This window comes from Lithobates pipiens, unplaced genomic scaffold (assembly GCF_037356315.1).
Source record: "Lithobates pipiens isolate NorthernLeopardFrog02 unplaced genomic scaffold, aLitPip1_a1.2 Scaffold_23, whole genome shotgun sequence".
NCBI classification, from domain to species: Eukaryota; Metazoa; Chordata; class Amphibia; order Anura; family Ranidae; genus Lithobates; species Lithobates pipiens.
Genome location: NW_027507785.1, coordinates 31,448,876 through 31,468,345, shown reverse-complemented (window position 1 = coordinate 31,468,345; position 19,470 = coordinate 31,448,876). Strand labels below are relative to the sequence as shown.

The 19,470-nt window shown below is 43.8% G+C and overlaps 1 protein-coding gene across 1 annotated transcript in view; it reads left to right on the top strand.

The window, feature by feature from the left end:
- The window catches only part of PRCP (prolylcarboxypeptidase), a 54,437-nt gene that overhangs the window by 30,414 nt on the left and 4,553 nt on the right, over nucleotides 1–19,470 (top strand). The window contains 6 exon segments of the mRNA XM_077451395.1: nucleotides 3,276–3,377; nucleotides 5,062–5,240; nucleotides 15,027–15,184; nucleotides 15,278–15,450; nucleotides 17,118–17,211; nucleotides 17,214–17,281. Of these exon segments, the coding sequence (XP_077307521.1) occupies nucleotides 3,276–3,377; nucleotides 5,062–5,240; nucleotides 15,027–15,184; nucleotides 15,278–15,450; nucleotides 17,118–17,211; nucleotides 17,214–17,281 (774 nt within the window).

The following is a 19,470-nucleotide window of genomic DNA, read 5'->3' as shown; positions in this document are numbered from 1 at the left end:
TGCAACTAAAGCACTCATTTGGAGTGCCATGTATTTGTAGAATTTGTACCCATGCTGGTACACTTGCAGAAAGACATTACGTTGGTGAAACAGGACAGAACTTATGGAAATGATCACTGGCCACTTTATTGGGTACATCTGTTCATTTGCTATGTAACACAAATTGCTAATCAGCCAATCTCATGGCAGAAACTCTATGCATTCAGGCATCTAGATGTGGTGAAGACTATTTGCTGAATTTCAAACCAAGCTTCAGAATGGGGACGAAAGGGGATTTAAAGCGGAGCTCCACCCTAAAGTGGAGCTTCCGCTCATTGGAACCCCTTGGAACCACAATTGGCACCTTTCAGGGGGGAGGGGGGTGCAGGTATCTGTACAGTACAGGTATCTGCACCCACTTCCGGCATAGATATCTGCAGAAGCTACGCCCCTTTCCGAAGGTCCCCCGCTGTCTGCTGGGAAACGCACGAATCCCAGAGACAGCGGGGACCATCCTTATTGCGCAGCGCGACCTGCGCAGTAGGGAACCGGGAAATGAAGCCCCAAGGCTCCACTTCCTGATTCCCATACCTAAGATGGCGGCGGAAGCACTCGAGAGATCGGCTTCGGGTGCCGACATCGCGGGCGGGTAAGTGTCATTTATTTTAAAAGTCAGCAGCTGCAGTATTTGTAGCTGCTGGCTTTTAAAAAAACAAAAAAACGGCGGAACTCCCGCTTTAAGTGACTTTACACATGGCATGGTTGTTGGTGCCAGGCAGGCTGGTCTGAGTATTTCAAAAATCTACTGATCTAGGATTTTCACACACAACCACCTCTCAGGTTTACAGAGAATGGTCCAAAAAAGGGGGAAAATATCCAGTGAGCTGCAGTTGCGTGGAGGAAAATGCCCTGCTTATGTCAGTGGAGAATGGGCAGACTGGTTTGAGATGATTTAAGCCTTTGAGAAAGGCAATAGTAGCCCAAATAACCACTCATTACAACCAAGCTATGCATAATACCATATTTGAAGGCACAACATCTTAAACCTTGAAGCAGATGGGCTACAGCAACAGAAGACCACACAGGGTGTCACTCCTGTCACCTAAGAACTGGAAACGGAGGCTACAATTCGTACAGGCTCACCAAAAATGGACAATAGAAGATTGGAAAAACGTTGCCTGGTCTGATGAGTCTCGCTTTCAGCTACGACATTCAGATGGTGGGGTCAGAATTTGGTGTAAACTGCATGAAAGCATGGATCCATCCTGCCTTGTATCAACAGTTTTTAAGCGGCTGATGGTGGTTTAATGGTGTGGGGGATATTTTCTTGGCACACTTTGGGCCCCTTAGTACCAATTGAGCATTGTTTTAAATGTCACAGGCTACCTGAGTATTGTTGCTGACCATGTCATTCCTTTATGACTACAGTGTCCCCATCTTCTGATGGCTCCTTCCAGCAGGATAATGCACCATGTCACAAAGATCAAATCATCTCACCACTGGTTTCATGAACATGACAATGAGGTCCCTGTACTCCAATGGTCTCCACACTCACCAGATCTCAATCCAGTAGGACCATATTCAATGTGTGTGAATGCATGGAGGGCCGCATTCACCTGCTAATGAATTAAGATAATAACATAGTAATAAAGGTACAGGTTTAACTTTTTTTTCTTTTCTTTTTTTTTTTTTTTTTTTAAGGTGCTTCACTAAGCACAAAGCCAGTTCACCCTGAATGGCTGGGGATTTGGATTTTTTATTTCATTCGTTGATTGCCTTTTGTAGGCAGCAGTACCCCCCCCCCCCCCCCATTTAGTTCAGAAGATTAAAAGTGAAGGACTACTGATCTCAGCAAGTCTGGTTGCAGCGACTTGACACAACTCCCTCTGGCTCTACATCCAGCTCCCCGGCATGTCTCTTCCAGAGTTTTCCACTCTCCAACACCTGGCCTGGATCCCTCCTGAATGACTTTACTCCGGACATGCTGACCAACTGTCTCTTCCAGCTTCTGCTCCAGGACAGGACACCACCTGTAAGGAGAGGCTCCCACAACTGAGGGGGGATTGGCCAGGGCTCCCACATGCACCCCATGTCACTCCAGCCCTCTGCCCTGCCCCTTTTCTAGAACCTTCTCCCATGCAAAAGAGGCAGCGTCCAAGAGCTGAAGCACATGTCAGTCACCTACTTCTATGCTAAACCACTCCTCTGCCCCCAGATCAAAAACAACCAGGCCTAGCTCACATAATAGTCCTGCCTAAATTTGCCTGTGCTGGAAGCTTACCCAAAAACCTACACTAGCACCTACCTTTCCAGGTAGAGGGTGCTACACCTTGTATCAGCACTTTTTGGAACAGCCATTCTCAACCAGTGTTCCATGGAACCATCTGGAGCAGCCTTTCTTCATCTTTTCAGCACAGAGGAACCCCTGAGAACTTTTCCAGCCTTGGGGAACCCCTGCAAAAAATTACTATCTATGACTCATGATACATTAGTGTTCATATTCAGTGGGAAGAATGCTCCTTGTACTTGTGGTCATTGGGAAGCCCTCTTGCAGCTCGCTAAATCAATGGTGTCAGTTGGGGACTTATCTGAGAGGCAGGAATTGCTCAAGGAAACCATAGCCCTAGGGTTTCCTGGAACTCTGGTTGAGAAACTTTACTCTAGAGGTTGCTAGGGGTTCTTTGCAAGGAGCAATTTCTGCCTCTAGACAAGTTCCCACTGACGCATTAGTCTTTTTTTTTTTTTTTTTTTTAACCATCTGTAAAGGAAGGGAATTCTTCCCACTGACCATCCTGCTAATGTGCATGAGGCGTAGGTACAGTAATTGTTAGAACGGGGTTCCCTGAGACCAAAAAAAAAAAGATGTAGATCTGTTTAAAAGGCTGGTTTTGGCTGTAAGAAGGTTCCATGCTGGGCAAAGGGACAGTGTTTGCCTCTTTCACCTATAATCTTTCTTACCAATGCTCTTTGCAACAGACCAGAGTAGGAAGTGGGCTCTAGTGGGTCCCAGAAAGGGGAGTGACATTGAGTGGTATTTATGGCGTTTCCTTTTCAAAAAATTAAAAGGCATTTTGCCAATTAAGTCAGTCGCCTTTCCCATGTGTCTATATTCTTGGAACTCTCCTTCCTCCCCTATAGCTGGCAATTCTACCCAACCGTTGCAGGGCATATCTAAATATGGACTAAAGTAGAGGAGGACCACCGTGTTCAGTTTACAGTCTCATCTGTTCAGATAATTTTAAACATTATAATAACGTACACAATCAAATCTGGGTTTCTTTTCTCTTCTTCTCTAGGGCTTCATGTGGGACATAGCGGAGGAGTTTGGTGCCATGCTGGTATTTGCTGAACACCGCTACTATGGGGAATCCATGCCTTATGGTAACCTGTCCTATAATGTAAGTATATTTCAGTTTTTTTAGATTTAAGATTGTAACTATTGTTCTGAAAGCTAGAGTAAAAGTGGTGCTGTTGGCTTTAGCAATGAGGGTACTTCTTTCTAAAGAAAGGAGTAATCTAGGATGGGGGGGGGGGGGGGGGCGTAATGGCTCCACTTCTTACCCTAGTATTTAAACATTTGCCACAGATGCCAACAATGTTTCAATATAGGCAATGGCTTCCTCTGTTTTATATTAAGGTGGTGGACACCCTGTAAAGTGTCTCTGGTTGGGTACGGTATTGCTTTCTGAAATCCCATAGGAATGATCAAGGCAAATTATTATTATTTATTTATATATATATATATATATATATATATATATATATATATATATATATATATATATATATATATATATATATATATATATATATATAATATAAAAATTTTTTTTTTTTTTTTAATCCTGATCCAATGTGGATTATCCCAATTTGTAATCCCGTACTTGGTGGGTCTGCTTTCCATTGGCTTGCTTTATGTGCGTATAACGTTTCTTTTGGTATGTTACCTTTGCCTTGACGCAGGGCAGCCATCAGAGATTTTAGGGCCCCTAACACAGCTTTAGACCTGGGCCAGACCACCAACGTTCCCCAGGGCCTCCCCACTGGCCGTCCGAATAAATCCAACAGCCACATATAGTCAGCGAAGAGACAGCCCAATCCAACACAGGCCCACATCCAGCAACATTGTCAATCAATTTAACAAAAATCGAATGTCCAATAACTTGTCTCTAGTCCACAGTGAGCAGTCAGGCTGGCTACACACAGCGCAGCTCTTCTGCATGGCTGAGCTGCAACTAGCACCCAAACCGGCACCCGGTCTGCAGAGAGGCGGAGTGCAGATAGTATCGCTTCGCCTTCACCTCTCTTGGGCTGCAGCTGGAACTAAGTGAGCTGCATCAGCTCACTCTGCTAAAGCAATAGTATAGAGTGTTTCTCCCTCCCTGTCTCTGGCAGAGGTGCTGGTATGCCAGAAAAAAAAGGCTGTTACTATACAGTAAGTTACTAACTTGTTGGTTTGGGGGCCCGGGGTAACGAGTTGTACATGCTACTAAACAGCAGAAACAACTTCATTGGTTGGGGCCTGGGCCCCTCGGGTATAGCCAGGCCCCCATACATGTGTATGGGCTGTTCTTCCTCCGCCCCCCCGAATGGCGGCCCTGTCTAACTACAGCAATGTTGAATTGCTTATGACAAATTTCTCATGTGTTGAATACATTTCTGTAGAATGGAGGTGTGCTATTGACATGCATGGCTTTACATCTGGCAATAGTCTTAAAAGTGCCCTTCAATCTAGTAGTCTAATGAGCTGTATAGTGCTTGACCTGAAAATGCTGCCTATGAACCATTTTTAAGGATGACACGCTCTGGGAAAAGTCCATTGCTGGTCAGGTTGGGAAACGACTGATGAGTATCTCTAGACTCTTGACAAAGACAACTGCTGTTATTAAAGTAATGCCATGTCTTTATCTCCCGGAAAAACAATTCCCAAACCACATTCCCCCTCCCAAAAAAAAAAAATCGCTCACCTGAATACGTTTCTAGTGATCCTTTCCAGCTAGAACTATAACTGATGTTCTAAGAAAAGAGAAATGACGCTGATAAAATCTTTTTATTGTTTGCTGTCTGCTTCCCTTCTAACAGGACCCCATACATCTGAATTATCTGACCTCGGAACAGGCTCTCGCAGACTTTGCTGTTCTTATAAGGTTCATTAAAGAGAGCGCAGATGCCGAGCACAGCCCAGTGATCGCCATTGGGGGGTCTTATGGTGGAATGCTGGCAGCCTGGATGAGAATAAAATATCCGCACGTTATAGTGGGGTAAGTGCAGAGCCCAAAAAATAAAAAAAAAGATGTTTAAATGGTTTTTGTAATGTCCTTTTTGGTACTCTTGACTTCTTTCCAGCTTTTGTATACTAGGGATGCTTTTTGGGTTTGGGTCAACCTTGAGTTTTGACCCAAACCTGGGTCACCGGGAGCCATCGGCTCCCAGTACTGTCAATCAAATCCAGTGATCGGGGGGCGGGGCCGAGTCCTGCTGTCTGTGTCAATGGATGCAGCAGTGGGACTCGGGTGCGAGCAAGCGGCTTCCCATGGGGGGCACTGGACAGAGGGGAGGTGCCAGGAATGCCGGCAGGGCATCCGAAAAGAGGAAGTTTATGGCCGTTCTGTGCAATGGAATTGCATAGAGTGTGTGTGTGTGTTTTTTTTTTTTTTTTTTTTTTTTTTTTTATTTTTTTGTTTAACTATACAATTAGGCCCCTTTCACACATGCGGACAGTATGTCCGTATTTCATCCATCCGTTTGCGGATGAAATACGGACATACATGCATTCCTATGGGATAGCGAGTGTCTGCGGATGAACATCCACAGACACCTGCAATTGTCTGATTCTGCAGACGGAGGAAAATCCTATTTTTCTATCCGTCTGCAGAGTGGATCAGATGAACACGGACAGACGGTCCGTGCTTATCCGATCCCCATAGAGGAGAGCTGACAGGGCGGTCCCTGCACAGTGTGCGGAGACCGCCCTGTCCGCCGCCGGCTCAGCGAGGACAACTGAGTGATCCCCACTGAGCAAGCGGATCATCACGGGGCGGCTCATTACTTATCCGCCCCGTGTGAAAGGGACCTAAGGGTAACGTTCCACTTTAACAGACACACCATCAACCTTGCAGTTCAATAAAGCCTCAGGAAATACTTGCTGGAGAACAATTTTCATCCGCACGTTAAATTTGCATTGAAAAAACATTTTTAGCTGGAAAGTTGTAAAAAAAAATCCATTAAAAAAAGTTTAGGTTAAATATAAAATAAGTTTCATATCTGAAAGTGTTTTTATGAACATTTTTCACCCCAAAAATAGAGAAAAAAAACGAACAAAGAAAACAACTTTCATACAACACTGTTTTTTTCCAGCAGTCCTGCCTCTAGAAATACACGTGTATCCTGCTGGAGTTGCAAGTCTTAACATGAGCTGTGCTGTGGGTTCCGCATCTGTCAGGATGGGTCACTTAGGAAGGAAGCCAGGCTACAAGCTGTCATATCATTTGTCTTTTTTTTTCCCTTTTTTACAAACTTTATTTTGCTCCAGGTTTCATTTCCTCTGTGGAGTGTGTATGTTGTGGGGTGTTTTATTTTATTTTTTAATTTTTTTTTTTTTTTTTTAATGAATTGTGAGCAGACTTGTTCTGCTGATGGCTTTTAAAATGTAGAATTAGAAATATGGAAATTACAGCCTAGACAGGGGCGGATCCAGAGTCTAGTCTCGGGAGGGGCACTGCTATAAAATATATAATATATATATATATTTTTTTTTTGGGGGCAATTTATATGAGAAATTGCTGGTATTGGCGCTTCAATCATTACGGCACCATGGTTGTTATGGTGTCAGGATGATTGAAGCGCATAATAGAAATTATTACACTGTAATATAAAATTAAATGGTTCAACTCACCATAATGCAGAATCAGTGGGAGCCCTGAGGGTGGCGCTTGCCACCAAATGCGGATTGTCACCTGCCACACATTGTGGATTGCCACGTCACCTGCCACACGTTGTGGATTGTCACTTGCCACGTCACCTGCCACACGTTGCGGATTGTCACCTACTGTGTTACTTTTCTGCTAAGGTGGTCTTTTGCTGTGTCCCAGAGTGAAGTTAGACAACAGAGAGATGATGTAATCTCTCTGCTGCACACAGCTTCCTTCCCGCACAGTGAGGGCGGAACTGGAGGGATGCAGGGTAGTAAGAGATGTCATCTCCCTGCTCCCCTGCCCGCTGGCTTCCTGATTGGCCAGCAGCCCTCAGACACTAAGCCGCCCAGCTGCCCCCCCCTCACCCGTCCACTCAGCGCAGTGGCTAGTCACCCACGGAACCGGCCACGCTGTCACCCGCCGGCCGTATTCATCCGCAATTCTCGGAGGGGGAAATTGCCCCCTTGTTTCACCCCCGCCCCCCTGATCCGTCCCTGAGCCTAGAACAGTTTAAATATTGCAGGTGTAGCACCGTGGAGTTCAGGCAGGGTTGCTCCTCATAAATTTACTTGGCAGGAGTAGTTATCCTGGTTGATTTCTCCCTAAGTTTTTGGCTTTGTTGCACTTTTTCTCTTCTACCACTTGGTGGTACTAGATACGAGAAGGGCAACCCAAGGTCAGATTATGAGTATATGGGGTATCTCAGCCAATGGACAGGGGTTTTCTTGAATCCCTCGTCTGCTGGGAGAACCTATATATTTTGGGTGGAGTCAGGGTATCTGTGTTCTGTGCCACCTGGATGGCTGTCTGGGTGGACGTGTGTTGTATTGCTAGGCCGGAGATGAAGCCTAACCTTGGCACATCTGGCTGCTAGGCTGTCTGAGGGCCTATCCAGAAGCAAGAGAGCAATGCATGGTTGGGATTACGGCTTGCAGTCCAACCAAAAGTGGCGGTTCTGCTGGCCAAAGAACCCATGATGGTCGGAGGTAGAGGGGAAAGCTGTCACCAGTAAGGGACCATCCACCTAATTACCAGGGACCACAGTGAGTATCTGAAGGAAGTACCAGAGCAGTATTCTCATCATCAATCGGAAGGTGAAGCTTCAGTGGGAATCAAGCCAGGGACCCAGCCAGTGGAGGTGACTCTTGCAGAGCAGTCTTGTGTGTCAAGCCAGGGACCAAGCAGGCCAGTGGGGTGAAGCTTGAGAGGCATCTAGAGTGCCAAGCTAGGGACCCAGCAGGGTGAATCTTGAGGAAGATATCACCGTGAAGATTGGAGGCGCTCAAGGGATTCAGTGGCAGTGAATCGTCTAGTGAGAGACTGGGAGCTCCGTGTATTGAAGAACTACAAGGAGTGATTGTAATGAAAGTGAAGGAACCATTAAGCCTCGTGTTTGGAACTGTTAAAGACTGTTGCCATAGGAGACGGCATTCCTACACATTCAGATGTGGCTTCTTGCTGGATGCCTTTCCCTGCATGGTTGTCCTCCTGTTGAAGTCTCGGAGTCTGCCAATTAATATTGCACCTTTCTAAGGGTGTCCTGGCCCTAACCCTCTCTTTCCCCCCCCCCCCCCCCCCAAAAATGGTTTAAGAGAATTAAACTTTCGTTTGCATCCAAGAAGTGTCTGGTGCCCAATAACTTAACTACTCTGCACCTACCATGCTGCACAGCCCACTACATACAGAAGGTATGCATTGGGGTCAAAACGTTTGTTTAGGCTTTATAACCAGTTTAACGCGACCTGTGCTTGGGATGTCCAATTTTTTTATTTTTATTTTTTTTTAAGACCTAAGCAGCAGTCCGGTGTAGGGGGAAAACAGATATTTCTTGCACCGCATTGGTGTGAACCTAGCCTAGAGGAAGGTTGTGTATATGCAGAGGTGGGGTCTGGAAGTAAAGCAAACCTGTGCTTGAATCTTTTGACGTTCTCCTCCTCCTCCTTCTCCTTCCCCTTTTTAATTTTTTCTCCCTCCAATGCTTTACTAAAGCTGAAGCTAACTGGTTACAATGCACAGCTGCCACGCCCCTCCTGCCATGGTATACTTGTCTATGCCAGCTCCATGTATTGGGAATGTGCAATTTACCTAGCTTGAGGAGATGGGCTCTTGTGGCAATGGCGATGATTTACTAAAAACAAATGTTCACTTGGAATGAGCAGTTGCGCTTTTTTATTTTATTTTTTTTCACTTTGCCCCAGAGCTTAGTAAATAGGTGGAAGCTCTGCCAACTTCCATATTTCAATCATGTGGGTGTGTGTGTTTTTCTCACACTTCTTTGTAAAGTAAAGCTTCACATTCACTAAGCTCTGGGACAAATTCCACTGCAAAGTGCAACTCCGTTTTGCCTTGAGTATGTCGACAGAAGGGACCTACAGGAAAAAAAAATGATATGGGGGGGTGTTTGGTGCTTGGGTTTTGCCCTATATATTCACTGAAATCTCTTCTTTCCCTAACCACTTGGTGTCCACCCAAAGAAGTTTTTATACTGAAACAGGATGGCAGCTGTGCACCAGATAACGCATATACAGTTGTGCTCATAAGTTTCCATACCCTGGCAGAATTTATGATTTCTTGGCCATTTTTCAGAGTATGAATGATAACACTGAAACCTTTTGACTTTGTGGCAGAAAGCTTGAGGCTTGTCTCTGTGCTGTTTGGCATATTGTAAGCGGGATACATTATGGCATTTGTGTAGTAATGGCTTTCTTCTGGCGACTCGACCATACAGCCCAACTTTCTTCAAGTGCCTCCTTATTGTACATCTTGAAACAGCCACGCCACATGTTTTCAGAGAGTCCTGTATTTCACCTGAAGTTATTTGTGGGTTTTTCTTTGCATCCCGAACAATTTTCCTGGCAGTTGTGGCTGAAATTTTAGTTGGTCTACCTGACCGTGGTTTGGTTTCAACAGAACCCCTCATTTTCCACTTCTTGATTCAAGTTTGAACACTGCTGATTGGCATTCTCAATTCCTTGGATATCTTTTTATATCCCTTTCCTGCTTTATACAGTTCAACTACCTTTTCCCACAGATCCTTTGGCAATTCTTTTGCTTTCCCCATGACTCAGAATCCATAAATGTCACTGCAGTACTGGATGAAAGATGCAAGGGTCTGTCAGGAGTCCAGAAACTCACTGACCTTTTGTACACACCAGGGGTGGACTGACAACTCATGGGGCCCCCGGGCAATAGGAGATTATGGGGACACACACACACACACACACACACACACACACACACACACACACACACTATACAATTACACAGTATACACACATGTTTCTATTGGCTGAGAAGGTACTGGAGAGGTGGGGCAGCCATCATCTAAGTATTTTTAGACCAAAAAGATATCGGTAAGAGACATTTTAGAGACAGATGCGGAAAAAAAAAAGATTTTTACTGAGGCTGGCAACCCTGATGGGGGGGGGGGGGGCCCCTACGGGGCCCTCGGGCAGTGCCCAAGGGGCCAAATGGTCAGTCCGCCCCTGACACCACACGCACACGCACATCACAGGTGAGGACGGTTACCTTTTTAATAGCCATTCAAACCCCTTTGTGTCAACTTATGTGCATGTTATCAGGCCAAAATCACCAGGGTATGTATACTTTTGATAAAAATATAAGCTGCGCTAAATCCCACAAACATCAAATTGTGTATACATAAATAAAGTAATAAGGAATTATGGGCTGTTCCCAGCCTCTAAACATAAATTAATATGAAATCAGACCATAAATAATAAATGCATATAAATATTACAAACTCAGACCATGCGAACCGCCTATTCCTTGCAGTATAGGACCAAGTCGCATGCCCCTATGTATAGCAATACAAACTTTAACCACTTTCAGACCGGACCAATTTGCTGGTCAAAGACCAGACCACTTTTTGCGATTCGGCACTGCGTCGCTTTAACTGACAATTGCGCGGTCGTGCGACGTGGCTCCCAAACAAAATTGACGTCCTTTTTTCCCACAAATAGCGCTTTCTTTTGGTGGAATTTGATCACCCCTGCGGTTTTTATTTTTTGCGCTATAAACAAAAATAGAGCGACAATTTTGAAAAAAACACATTATTTTTTACTTTTTGTTATAATATCCCCCAAAAATATATAAAAAAAACATTTTTTTCCCTCAGTTTAGGCCGATACGTATTCTTCTACATATTTTTGGTAAAAAAAAAATCGCAATAAGCGATTATTGATTGGTTTGCGCAAAAGTTATAGCGTTTACAAAATAGGGATAGTTTTATAGCATTTTTATTAATAATTTTTTTTTTTTTTTTTTTTTTTTTTTTTTTTACTTGTAATGACGGCGATCTGCGATTTTTATTGTGACTGCGACATTGTGGGGGACCCATCGGACATTTTTGACACATTTTTGGGACCATTGTCATTTATACAGTAATCACTGCTATATAAATGCAGTGATTCCTGTGCAAATGACACTGGCAGTGAAAGGGTTAACCAGTGGGTGGCAGTGTAGGGGTTAAGTGTTCCTAGGGGTGTGTTACTAACTGTGGGGGGGTTGGGCTTTCATTTAGTGTACACTGATCTCTGCTCCAATCACATGGGGCAGAGATCAGCATCACTAGTTGCTAGGCAGAATGGAAAAATGTTGTTTACACAGCATTTCCTCCATTCGGCCGCTCCGTGAGACGATCGCGGGGATGCCCGCGGCGATCGAGTCCGCGGGTCCCACGACCGGACTCACGGGGGTCCCGACCAGCGCGGCGCGCTCCCGATGGCAGGGCGGCATCGAATATTGGACGTACCTGTACGCCAATATGCCTGCCCGTGCCATTCTGTCGACGTACATCGTCGTGCGCTGGTCGGGAAGTGGTTAAATACACCCAGTGTATGGATTACAAGTCTGTATGTGTAAATCAAGAGTTCTTTCAAGATTATGAATAAAGTCCTCCACAAATGAACCATAAGCGATCCACTGCTGTGTGCGATTAAGTAGTGCTTGATCCGCCACCAAAATAAAATTTGCCGCTTACCAGAAAATCGTGACCCCCCCCCCCCCCACTACAGAGGGTCACAAAAGGCATATGAATATATAATCCTCTCCCAATCCAGAGGGGTCCTCGATACCCTCCTTGCGCCACCACTCCAATGTAAGGATTGTAAAAAAACGCTCCCAAAAAATCTTTCTCATGAATTCAGAGGGACTCGGGATAGGTATACCAAAACCATGGAAGAGAAATAGAACTCAAAATGGTGTAAAACCCTTTATTACTAAAAAGTAAAATTGCACTTAGTGTATAAAGGAATCATCAGCCTTAAGTCCATTGCGCCGGCCGGACGCATACGGACAAACCCGTTTTCCTGGAACTGTTCCAAACACGAGGTGACGTTGGCATATCGCTCATCCCTACGCGTTTCGCAACAAAATTGCGTCATCCAGGGGCACGAGCGGCACGCTGCATCACCTCCATTTATACTGTCCCTAACCCTCCAAGCCTCACTCTGGGCACCCGGCTGTTCCCGCCAAAACCAAGCCTCGTTCCCGTGTCAGATTCTGATTCGCCAGGCCCTCCCCCAGTCATTAATCCCACCAATGAGATCAATAAACCACTCAGGGACTACAAACTGACCAAGCCTCATTCTAACCCCATATGGAAACCACCCAATTACCGGTGTGCTTGATACAAGTGAAGCTGCCATTGGATGTGTATTCCGCTGTATTTCCGGGGCACCATGTCTAACCACTGACAGGTCACTTCCATTACAACAACAGCAGAGGAAACCAATAAAATTCGGTGTCCTCCGCTCTACTTCCGGTTCATCACATCCGGTTTGCGGCCACATCCGGTCTGACCAAGCCTCGCTTCCATTCTCAAATGACTTTCTGGTAAGCGGCAAATTTTTTTATTTTTTTTTGGTGGTGGATCAAGCACTACTTAATCGCACACAGCAGTGGATCGCTTATGGTTCATTTGTGGAGGACTTTATTCATATTCTTGAAAGAACTCTCTTTTGATTTACACATACAGACTTGTAATCCATACACTGGGTGTATTTAGAGTTTGTATTGCTATACATAGGGGCAATGCGACTTGGTCCTATACTGCAAGGAATAGGCGGTTCGCATGGTCTGAGTTTGTAATATTTATATGCATTTATTATTTATGGTTTGATTTCATATTAATGAATTATGGGCTGTTCCCAGCCTCTAAACATAATTACTTTATTTATGTATACACAATTTGATGTTTGTGGGATTTAGTGCAGCTCATATTTTTATCTTTAGTTTTTTTCTGTAGTTATGTGACACAGTTAAGCCGCAGCCAAATCTGATCCGTCTAGGATCAATCTATATAATTGTTTCTTGTGTCTCACCTTAGCGCAGTTTTGTTCCCCCCCCCCCTTTTTTTTTTTTTTTTTTTTATGTAAACTTTTGATCAGGGTAATTTGGGTAGTTTCTGTTGTCATTATGATTTTAAAAAGGGTAAACAAAGTCTATCGATAATAATAAATGGCTTCAGCCAAACACTAACCATGAGTGGAAAAAAGTTTATCATTCATATTCTCTGAAAAATGGACAAGAAATCACAAATTCTGCCGGGGTATGTAAACTTAGGAGCACAACTTTTGTGATCCAGCTCTTCTGGGTAGCAGGCATGAATGTGTGTGCCACCGGCAGCCTGCTCCCTCTGATTTATATACAGCAGGAGCCGATCAGTGGATACCACAAACTTTGTCCGCCAGCCGATCATTCAGTGCAGAGGCAGACTGCCGTTTGGTCAGTGGAAGGAAGGCATTTATCCTGTGTTCCTGCAAATTGGGGACGAGGATCCATGTCTTCCCCTAGTAAAAGCACCCCCTGCACACTGTGCAAAAACACTGGCTAGGCACACAGTTAACACTTTGATCGCCCCCTGATGTTAACCACTCCCCAGCCAGTGTCACTGGTCCCTAAAAAATAAAAAAGTGTAGGTGTCTGCTCTGGCCACCACACTATCGCTGTCCTACTAGAAGTCACTGATTACCGCTATTGCTAGTAAAAATTAATAAAAAAATTCCATAAAAATATACCATATTTTGTAGATGTTATAACTTTTGTACAAACAAATCAATATATGCTTATTGTGTGTTGTGGTTTAATCCTTTTTTATTTATTTTTACAATAATATGTAGCAGAATACATATTTGCCTAAACCTGATGAAGAAAATTCATTTTTTTTTTATTATTAAAGTGTGTGTGTGTGTGTTATGTATGTATTATTATTTTTGTCAGTCTTTTTATAGCATAAGAAAAAAATAAATAAAAAAATGCAGAGGTGATCAGATCCCACCAAAAGAAAGCTCTATTCGTGGGGTGGAAAAAAAAAAGGACATAGATTTTATTTGGGTAGAGTGTTGCAGGCCCATGCAATTGTCAGTTAAAATAATGCAGTGCCATGCTGCAAAAAAATAGTCTGGTTACGGAGCTGGATTGGTTAAAGTGGAAGTAAACCCTTCTATAATTTTCAGTCAAGGAAGCCGCCATCTTGGCCTCTAATGATTCTTCAACTGCCATAATGCTGCACATGTGATCAGTTATGAAACCAGCCATTGGATGGTTTGAAAGTTTGGTTGAGAGCACAACCAATGGGAAGTTAGCATTTCCAGCATGCCGGGAGTGTAAGTGTTTTTTGAAACTGGGTTTACTCCCGCTTTAAAGCAGAAGTTCTGCGTTTCTCCCCCCCCCCAATCATCCTCTCTCGTATTTGGAATGTGTGTAAAATTGTATTTATTTTTTGGGGTGGAGTTACCTAGTTTTGACAGGTATTTATTCCTCACTTCCTCTAAGCGCCTAGGCACTTGGAGCAAAGGTTTTTCACCACCCCGCCCCCCTACAACCTCTTGGGATACACCACAGGTCCCAGGAGGCTGCAGGACCATCAGATAGCAGCAGTGCGACTTGTGCATGCGCAAGGTCGCACTGCTGCTTCCCACAGTAAACATGCCGGTGCCCGAAGACCAACAAAGAGGTGGTCTGGGTAAGGACAGCACTGGATCCCTGGACATATCAATGTCCCTTTTTTTTTTTTTTTTTTTTTTTTTTTTTTTTTTTTATTAAAAAGTTCAGTGCTGGCAACTTCTACCCTCTGGAGACCTAATCACCCAAAACTTGTCCTTCCACTTCCAGGGCTCTGGCTGCTTCGGCTCCAATCTGGCAGTTTGAGGATTTGGTTCCATGTAATCTGTATTACCAGATTGTGACGAATGATTTTAAGAAGAGTGGATCTGGGTGTGCAGAAAGTGTGTCGAAGTCTTGGGCTGCCATAAACCGTATGGCAGAGACGGGTAAGTGTCTCTGTCATCATCTTGTACAGATGTCTAGAATGATCTTTCTTTGGAGAACCTCCTAGCTCATTCTTCCTCCTTCCATTATTACAGATGATGGCATCCGATGGCTGTCCAGCGCGTTTCACATGTGCGCTCCATTTAAATGCAAAGAGGATGTTGCAATGATGAAAAGCTGGCTGTCTGATATTTGGATAAACCTGGCCATGGTAGACTATCCATACCCCGCCAGTTTCCTGGAGCCATTGCCTGCCTGGCCAATTAAGGTAATTTATGAAAACTTAGATTATCTTTTTAAAACAAACTGTCCTGAAACAAATCCCTCCTATGTGAAATTCTTTTGCTAGAATAACTATCAAAACCGCTACAAGCTGGTCTGTGAAAGGAGCAGGGATATATTAGGTTCTTGACGCAGCACTTTTTGGGCACAGGCTGACTCGGAGGCATAACTAGAACTATCCGAGCCCCGGTGCAAGAAACCATAAAGGGGCCCTTCCCTTTGAGCCCAGTGGTCAAGATATCGGGGATCTAAACAGTCCTCTGAAGTTCCATCATTGAGACGGGGAAAGGAGATTGAGGACACAGCCCTCAATCTCCATTTCTGCAGCCTCAGCTGCACAGAGTGAAAGGACAGGAATAGCTCTGTACAGAGTTTCCGATCATTCACAAATTGATCATCGGTTGCCTCCTTCCTATATCCATTGGGCACTCTTCAGTGAGGAAGATACGAACTCCCACTACCATAGGACAGCTGGACACGTTTCCTCTAACTTTTCTCCTGGCACGCTACAGGGAGCTTCTCCAGACCCAAACCGACTCAAGGGCGATGCTTTGCAAAATGGTTGCTCCAGCTAGGACCCCATGTCTTCTAGATGGCATCTCCACTAATCGTGCCCCAGGGGCAGAGCCCCTGCACAGGGGTCTCCTCCAGCAGCACTGGACAGGACCTCTTGCCCCTGCCCCAGCCATCTACAAGGCACACCTCCCCCAGGGAATGGCCGGATTCCCCATACATACTTGGGCTGCCCACTCTGTTCTTCCTTCCGCTATGGTTCTAAAATCCTCTAGATACAAGGGGAAGTAATGAGAGCAGCAGCCTGTGAGACGCTGAGCAGGCCACAACAGTCAGCTCCTGCTCCACTGATTACATAGGAGCTAGACTAAATTCACCCAACAACCTGCACTAATCTAGGAGGGTACTACATCTGTCAGTGGTTACCAGTGCATATACCCATCTGAGTATTGTGGTGGCTAGTTGTCCTTAGATCCGGTTTTGTTGTTTGTTTTTAGACTATCACTTAGGCTTGATTCACATCTATGCATGTTGCTTTTGAGCGTTTTTGCAGTGCTTGTCGCGTTTTTGGACACGCGTTTTGCGTCTTTGTTTTTTTTACACTGTGGTTGCTTAGCAACCAGCTATATACAGTGAAAAAAAAACGGGAAAAAAAAAAACACAAATCGTGGTAAAAATGCGGTACTTGCATTTTTGATGCAGGTCCATTGACTTCTATTGAATTTTGCATGGAAAATAAAGTCCCCGACCCTTTCCAAATGCGCAGAGGCACAAAAATGCATTGATGTGAAAATGTTCCATAGGAACCCATGTTAAAAAACGCGTTAGTGTGAATCAATTAAGCAGGACATGGATTATGCAATTTGCTTTCCTTCCACCATGGATAGATCAACTGTTGTACAACCAGGGTGCCCTTACACGTGTGTGTGTGTGTGTGTGTGTGTGTGTTTTGTTTTTTACCCTTTTGGGTGTCTGAGCTTCTCTTGCAATGTAAATGTGTGTGGTGTGTGTTTTGGGTTTTTTTTTTTTTTTTTTTATTTTTTTTTTTTTATTCTGAAATTTTTGTAAGAAAAAGCTTGAGCCATCACAGGCCATATACCTGTCTTTTGAAATATCTAACCTCTCACTGTCTTCCTGTAGGAAGTCTGTAAGCACTTGAAGAACCCCAACCTTGACGACAAGGGACTGCTGCAAAATATATTTCAGGCACTGAATGTGTATTTTAATTACACCGGGGGACGCCTTGCCTCAATACATCTCAGACCGCTGTGGGCAGCCTCAGTGATCTTGGCTGGAATTACCAGGTAATGCCACAGAAATTGTTGCAACACGTCACTTACTGCTAAACTTCATTTAATTTTTTTGCATCACATTAACAACCTAATTAGAAGTCTAAAGGTGCCCACTTATGTTGCAATTTGTAATATAAATTTTATATAGATAATATATATATTATCTCTATCATGCAAAGTTTTTTGTTTCAAAGACCAAGCTGGAAAACGATAAGCTTTAAAAGAAAAGTATATGTCCAAAGCTCTTGAGGGTCACAGGAGTGCTCTTACTTGTACACTCCTGTGACCCAAAGTCAGCCAACAGCAGGCTAAAGCTCGCTCCAGCCTCTGGAGTGATCCCGACCAATAATGGCTGATCGACAGCTGGCTCAGCCTCCCCAGCATGCCACGGAAGTAGCCTGAAGTTGCTGCTGCCACCCCCTGCCCAGGCTGGTGCTCCAGTGAGCACTGGAGGGGCAGAGAGCAAACCTGGGAACTGAGCGATCAGTGCTCATGTGATTGCTCAATTCTCAGGCTTCGAGCCAGTGGGAGACAGCTGCAGTATAGGTACAGTATGTGATATTTTTTTTTTTCCGCGGCCGGGCCGCCCTGCTGCAGTAAATGTATGTGGGGCCCTCCTAAAGTGGTTAATGCTCGCCAAATATCTTCAGCTTTTATAAAAGTATTGCTAAAACCAAAACCGAAAGCTGCTGTTCTACCAGAATACCGTTGCATTTTCTGATGAGTAGCGGAAGTGACGTGGTGAGCAAAATTGTTTATTGCGCATGCGCTATGCATTCCAGCGTGGCCCTCCAAGCATTTCAATAGGCTGCCGCCGAGTGATGCTTCTTCTCTGTGACAGCTGTTATATAGTTGAGGGCGGGGCCACTCTGTCAGGGGTCACCCATTTACGTCACCAGGTGGCCCCACCCTCAGCTATATAACAGCTGGCAAAGCGAGAAGCCTGCAGTCTTCTTCTTCTTCTTCTTCTTCTTCTTCTTCTTCTTCTTCTTCTTTCCTCTTCTTCTTTCTTCTTTCTTCTTTCTTCTTTCTTCTTTCTTCTTTCTTCTTTCTTCTTTCTTCTTTCTTCTTTCTTCTTTCTTCTTTCTTCTTTCTTCTTTCTTCTTTCTTCTTTCTTCTTTCTTCTTTCTTCTTTCTTCTTTCTTCTTTCTTCTTTCTTCTTTCTTCTTTCTTCTTTCTTCTTTCTTCTTCTTCTTTCTTCTTCTTCTTTCTTCTTCTTCTTTCTTCTTCTTCTTTCTTCTTCTTCTTTCTTCTTCTTCTTTCTTCTTCTTCTTCTTTCTTCTTCTTTTCTTCTTCTTCTTTCTTCTTCTTCTTTCTTCTTCTTCTTTCTTCTTCTCTTCTTCTTCTTTCTTCTTCTTCTTCTTTCTTCTTCTTTCTTCTTCTTTCTTCTTCGAGATGGATCTTCATCACAGGACATTTTTTTATTTTTTAACTACTTGCTTACAGGGCACTTAAAGCTCTCTCTCTTTAATACCAGACCCATGCCCTTTTTTTTTCTCTTTTTTTTTTTATCTATATTGCCGGGATCCGGCAATACATTACAGTGAGGAGCATTTTTTTTTTTTAAATGACTTTTTTTTCTTTTTAGAAATGTAATTTTTGCTGCGATACTGTTCTAAACACAGGAAAACTGTGCTACTTTACAGGCATATTATAGACGGAGACCCCCACCCCGCTTCACTTTAAGCATTCATAAGATCACTGCTCCTGAAAAAAATGCCCTTTTTTTTTCTTTTTTTTTTTTTTTTTTTGACAATAACTTGCATATAAGCCTTTAAAATTAGCACTTTTGAGTTTTTTCATGTTTGTGTCCCATAGACTTTAATGATGTTCGTCTGAACTTTTGAACGGGGGGGGGGGCTTTGCTCGGCTCATCCTTAGCAAGCAGTATGACCTCAATGATCAGTTTTTGCTGTCTATAAAGGAAGGTGTTCTGACTATCACTGTGTAAGAGGGGCATTTTTTTTTTCCAATGAATGGCTTCCCTGGCACCTGAAGATTTATTTTAAGGGTTCCTCTGGTGTCTTCGGTGTAGATTTAAAGAACCATCCATAAGGTGTGTTGTGTTTTTTTTTATTTTTATTTTTTTTTTTTTTTTTGGATAATGTAATAAATAAATAAAATAATTTTTTCATTTCAGTACATTTGATTTATGTGTGGATGAAGAGGGGAGGAGGTGAAAGGCGAAGTATAAGCGCATA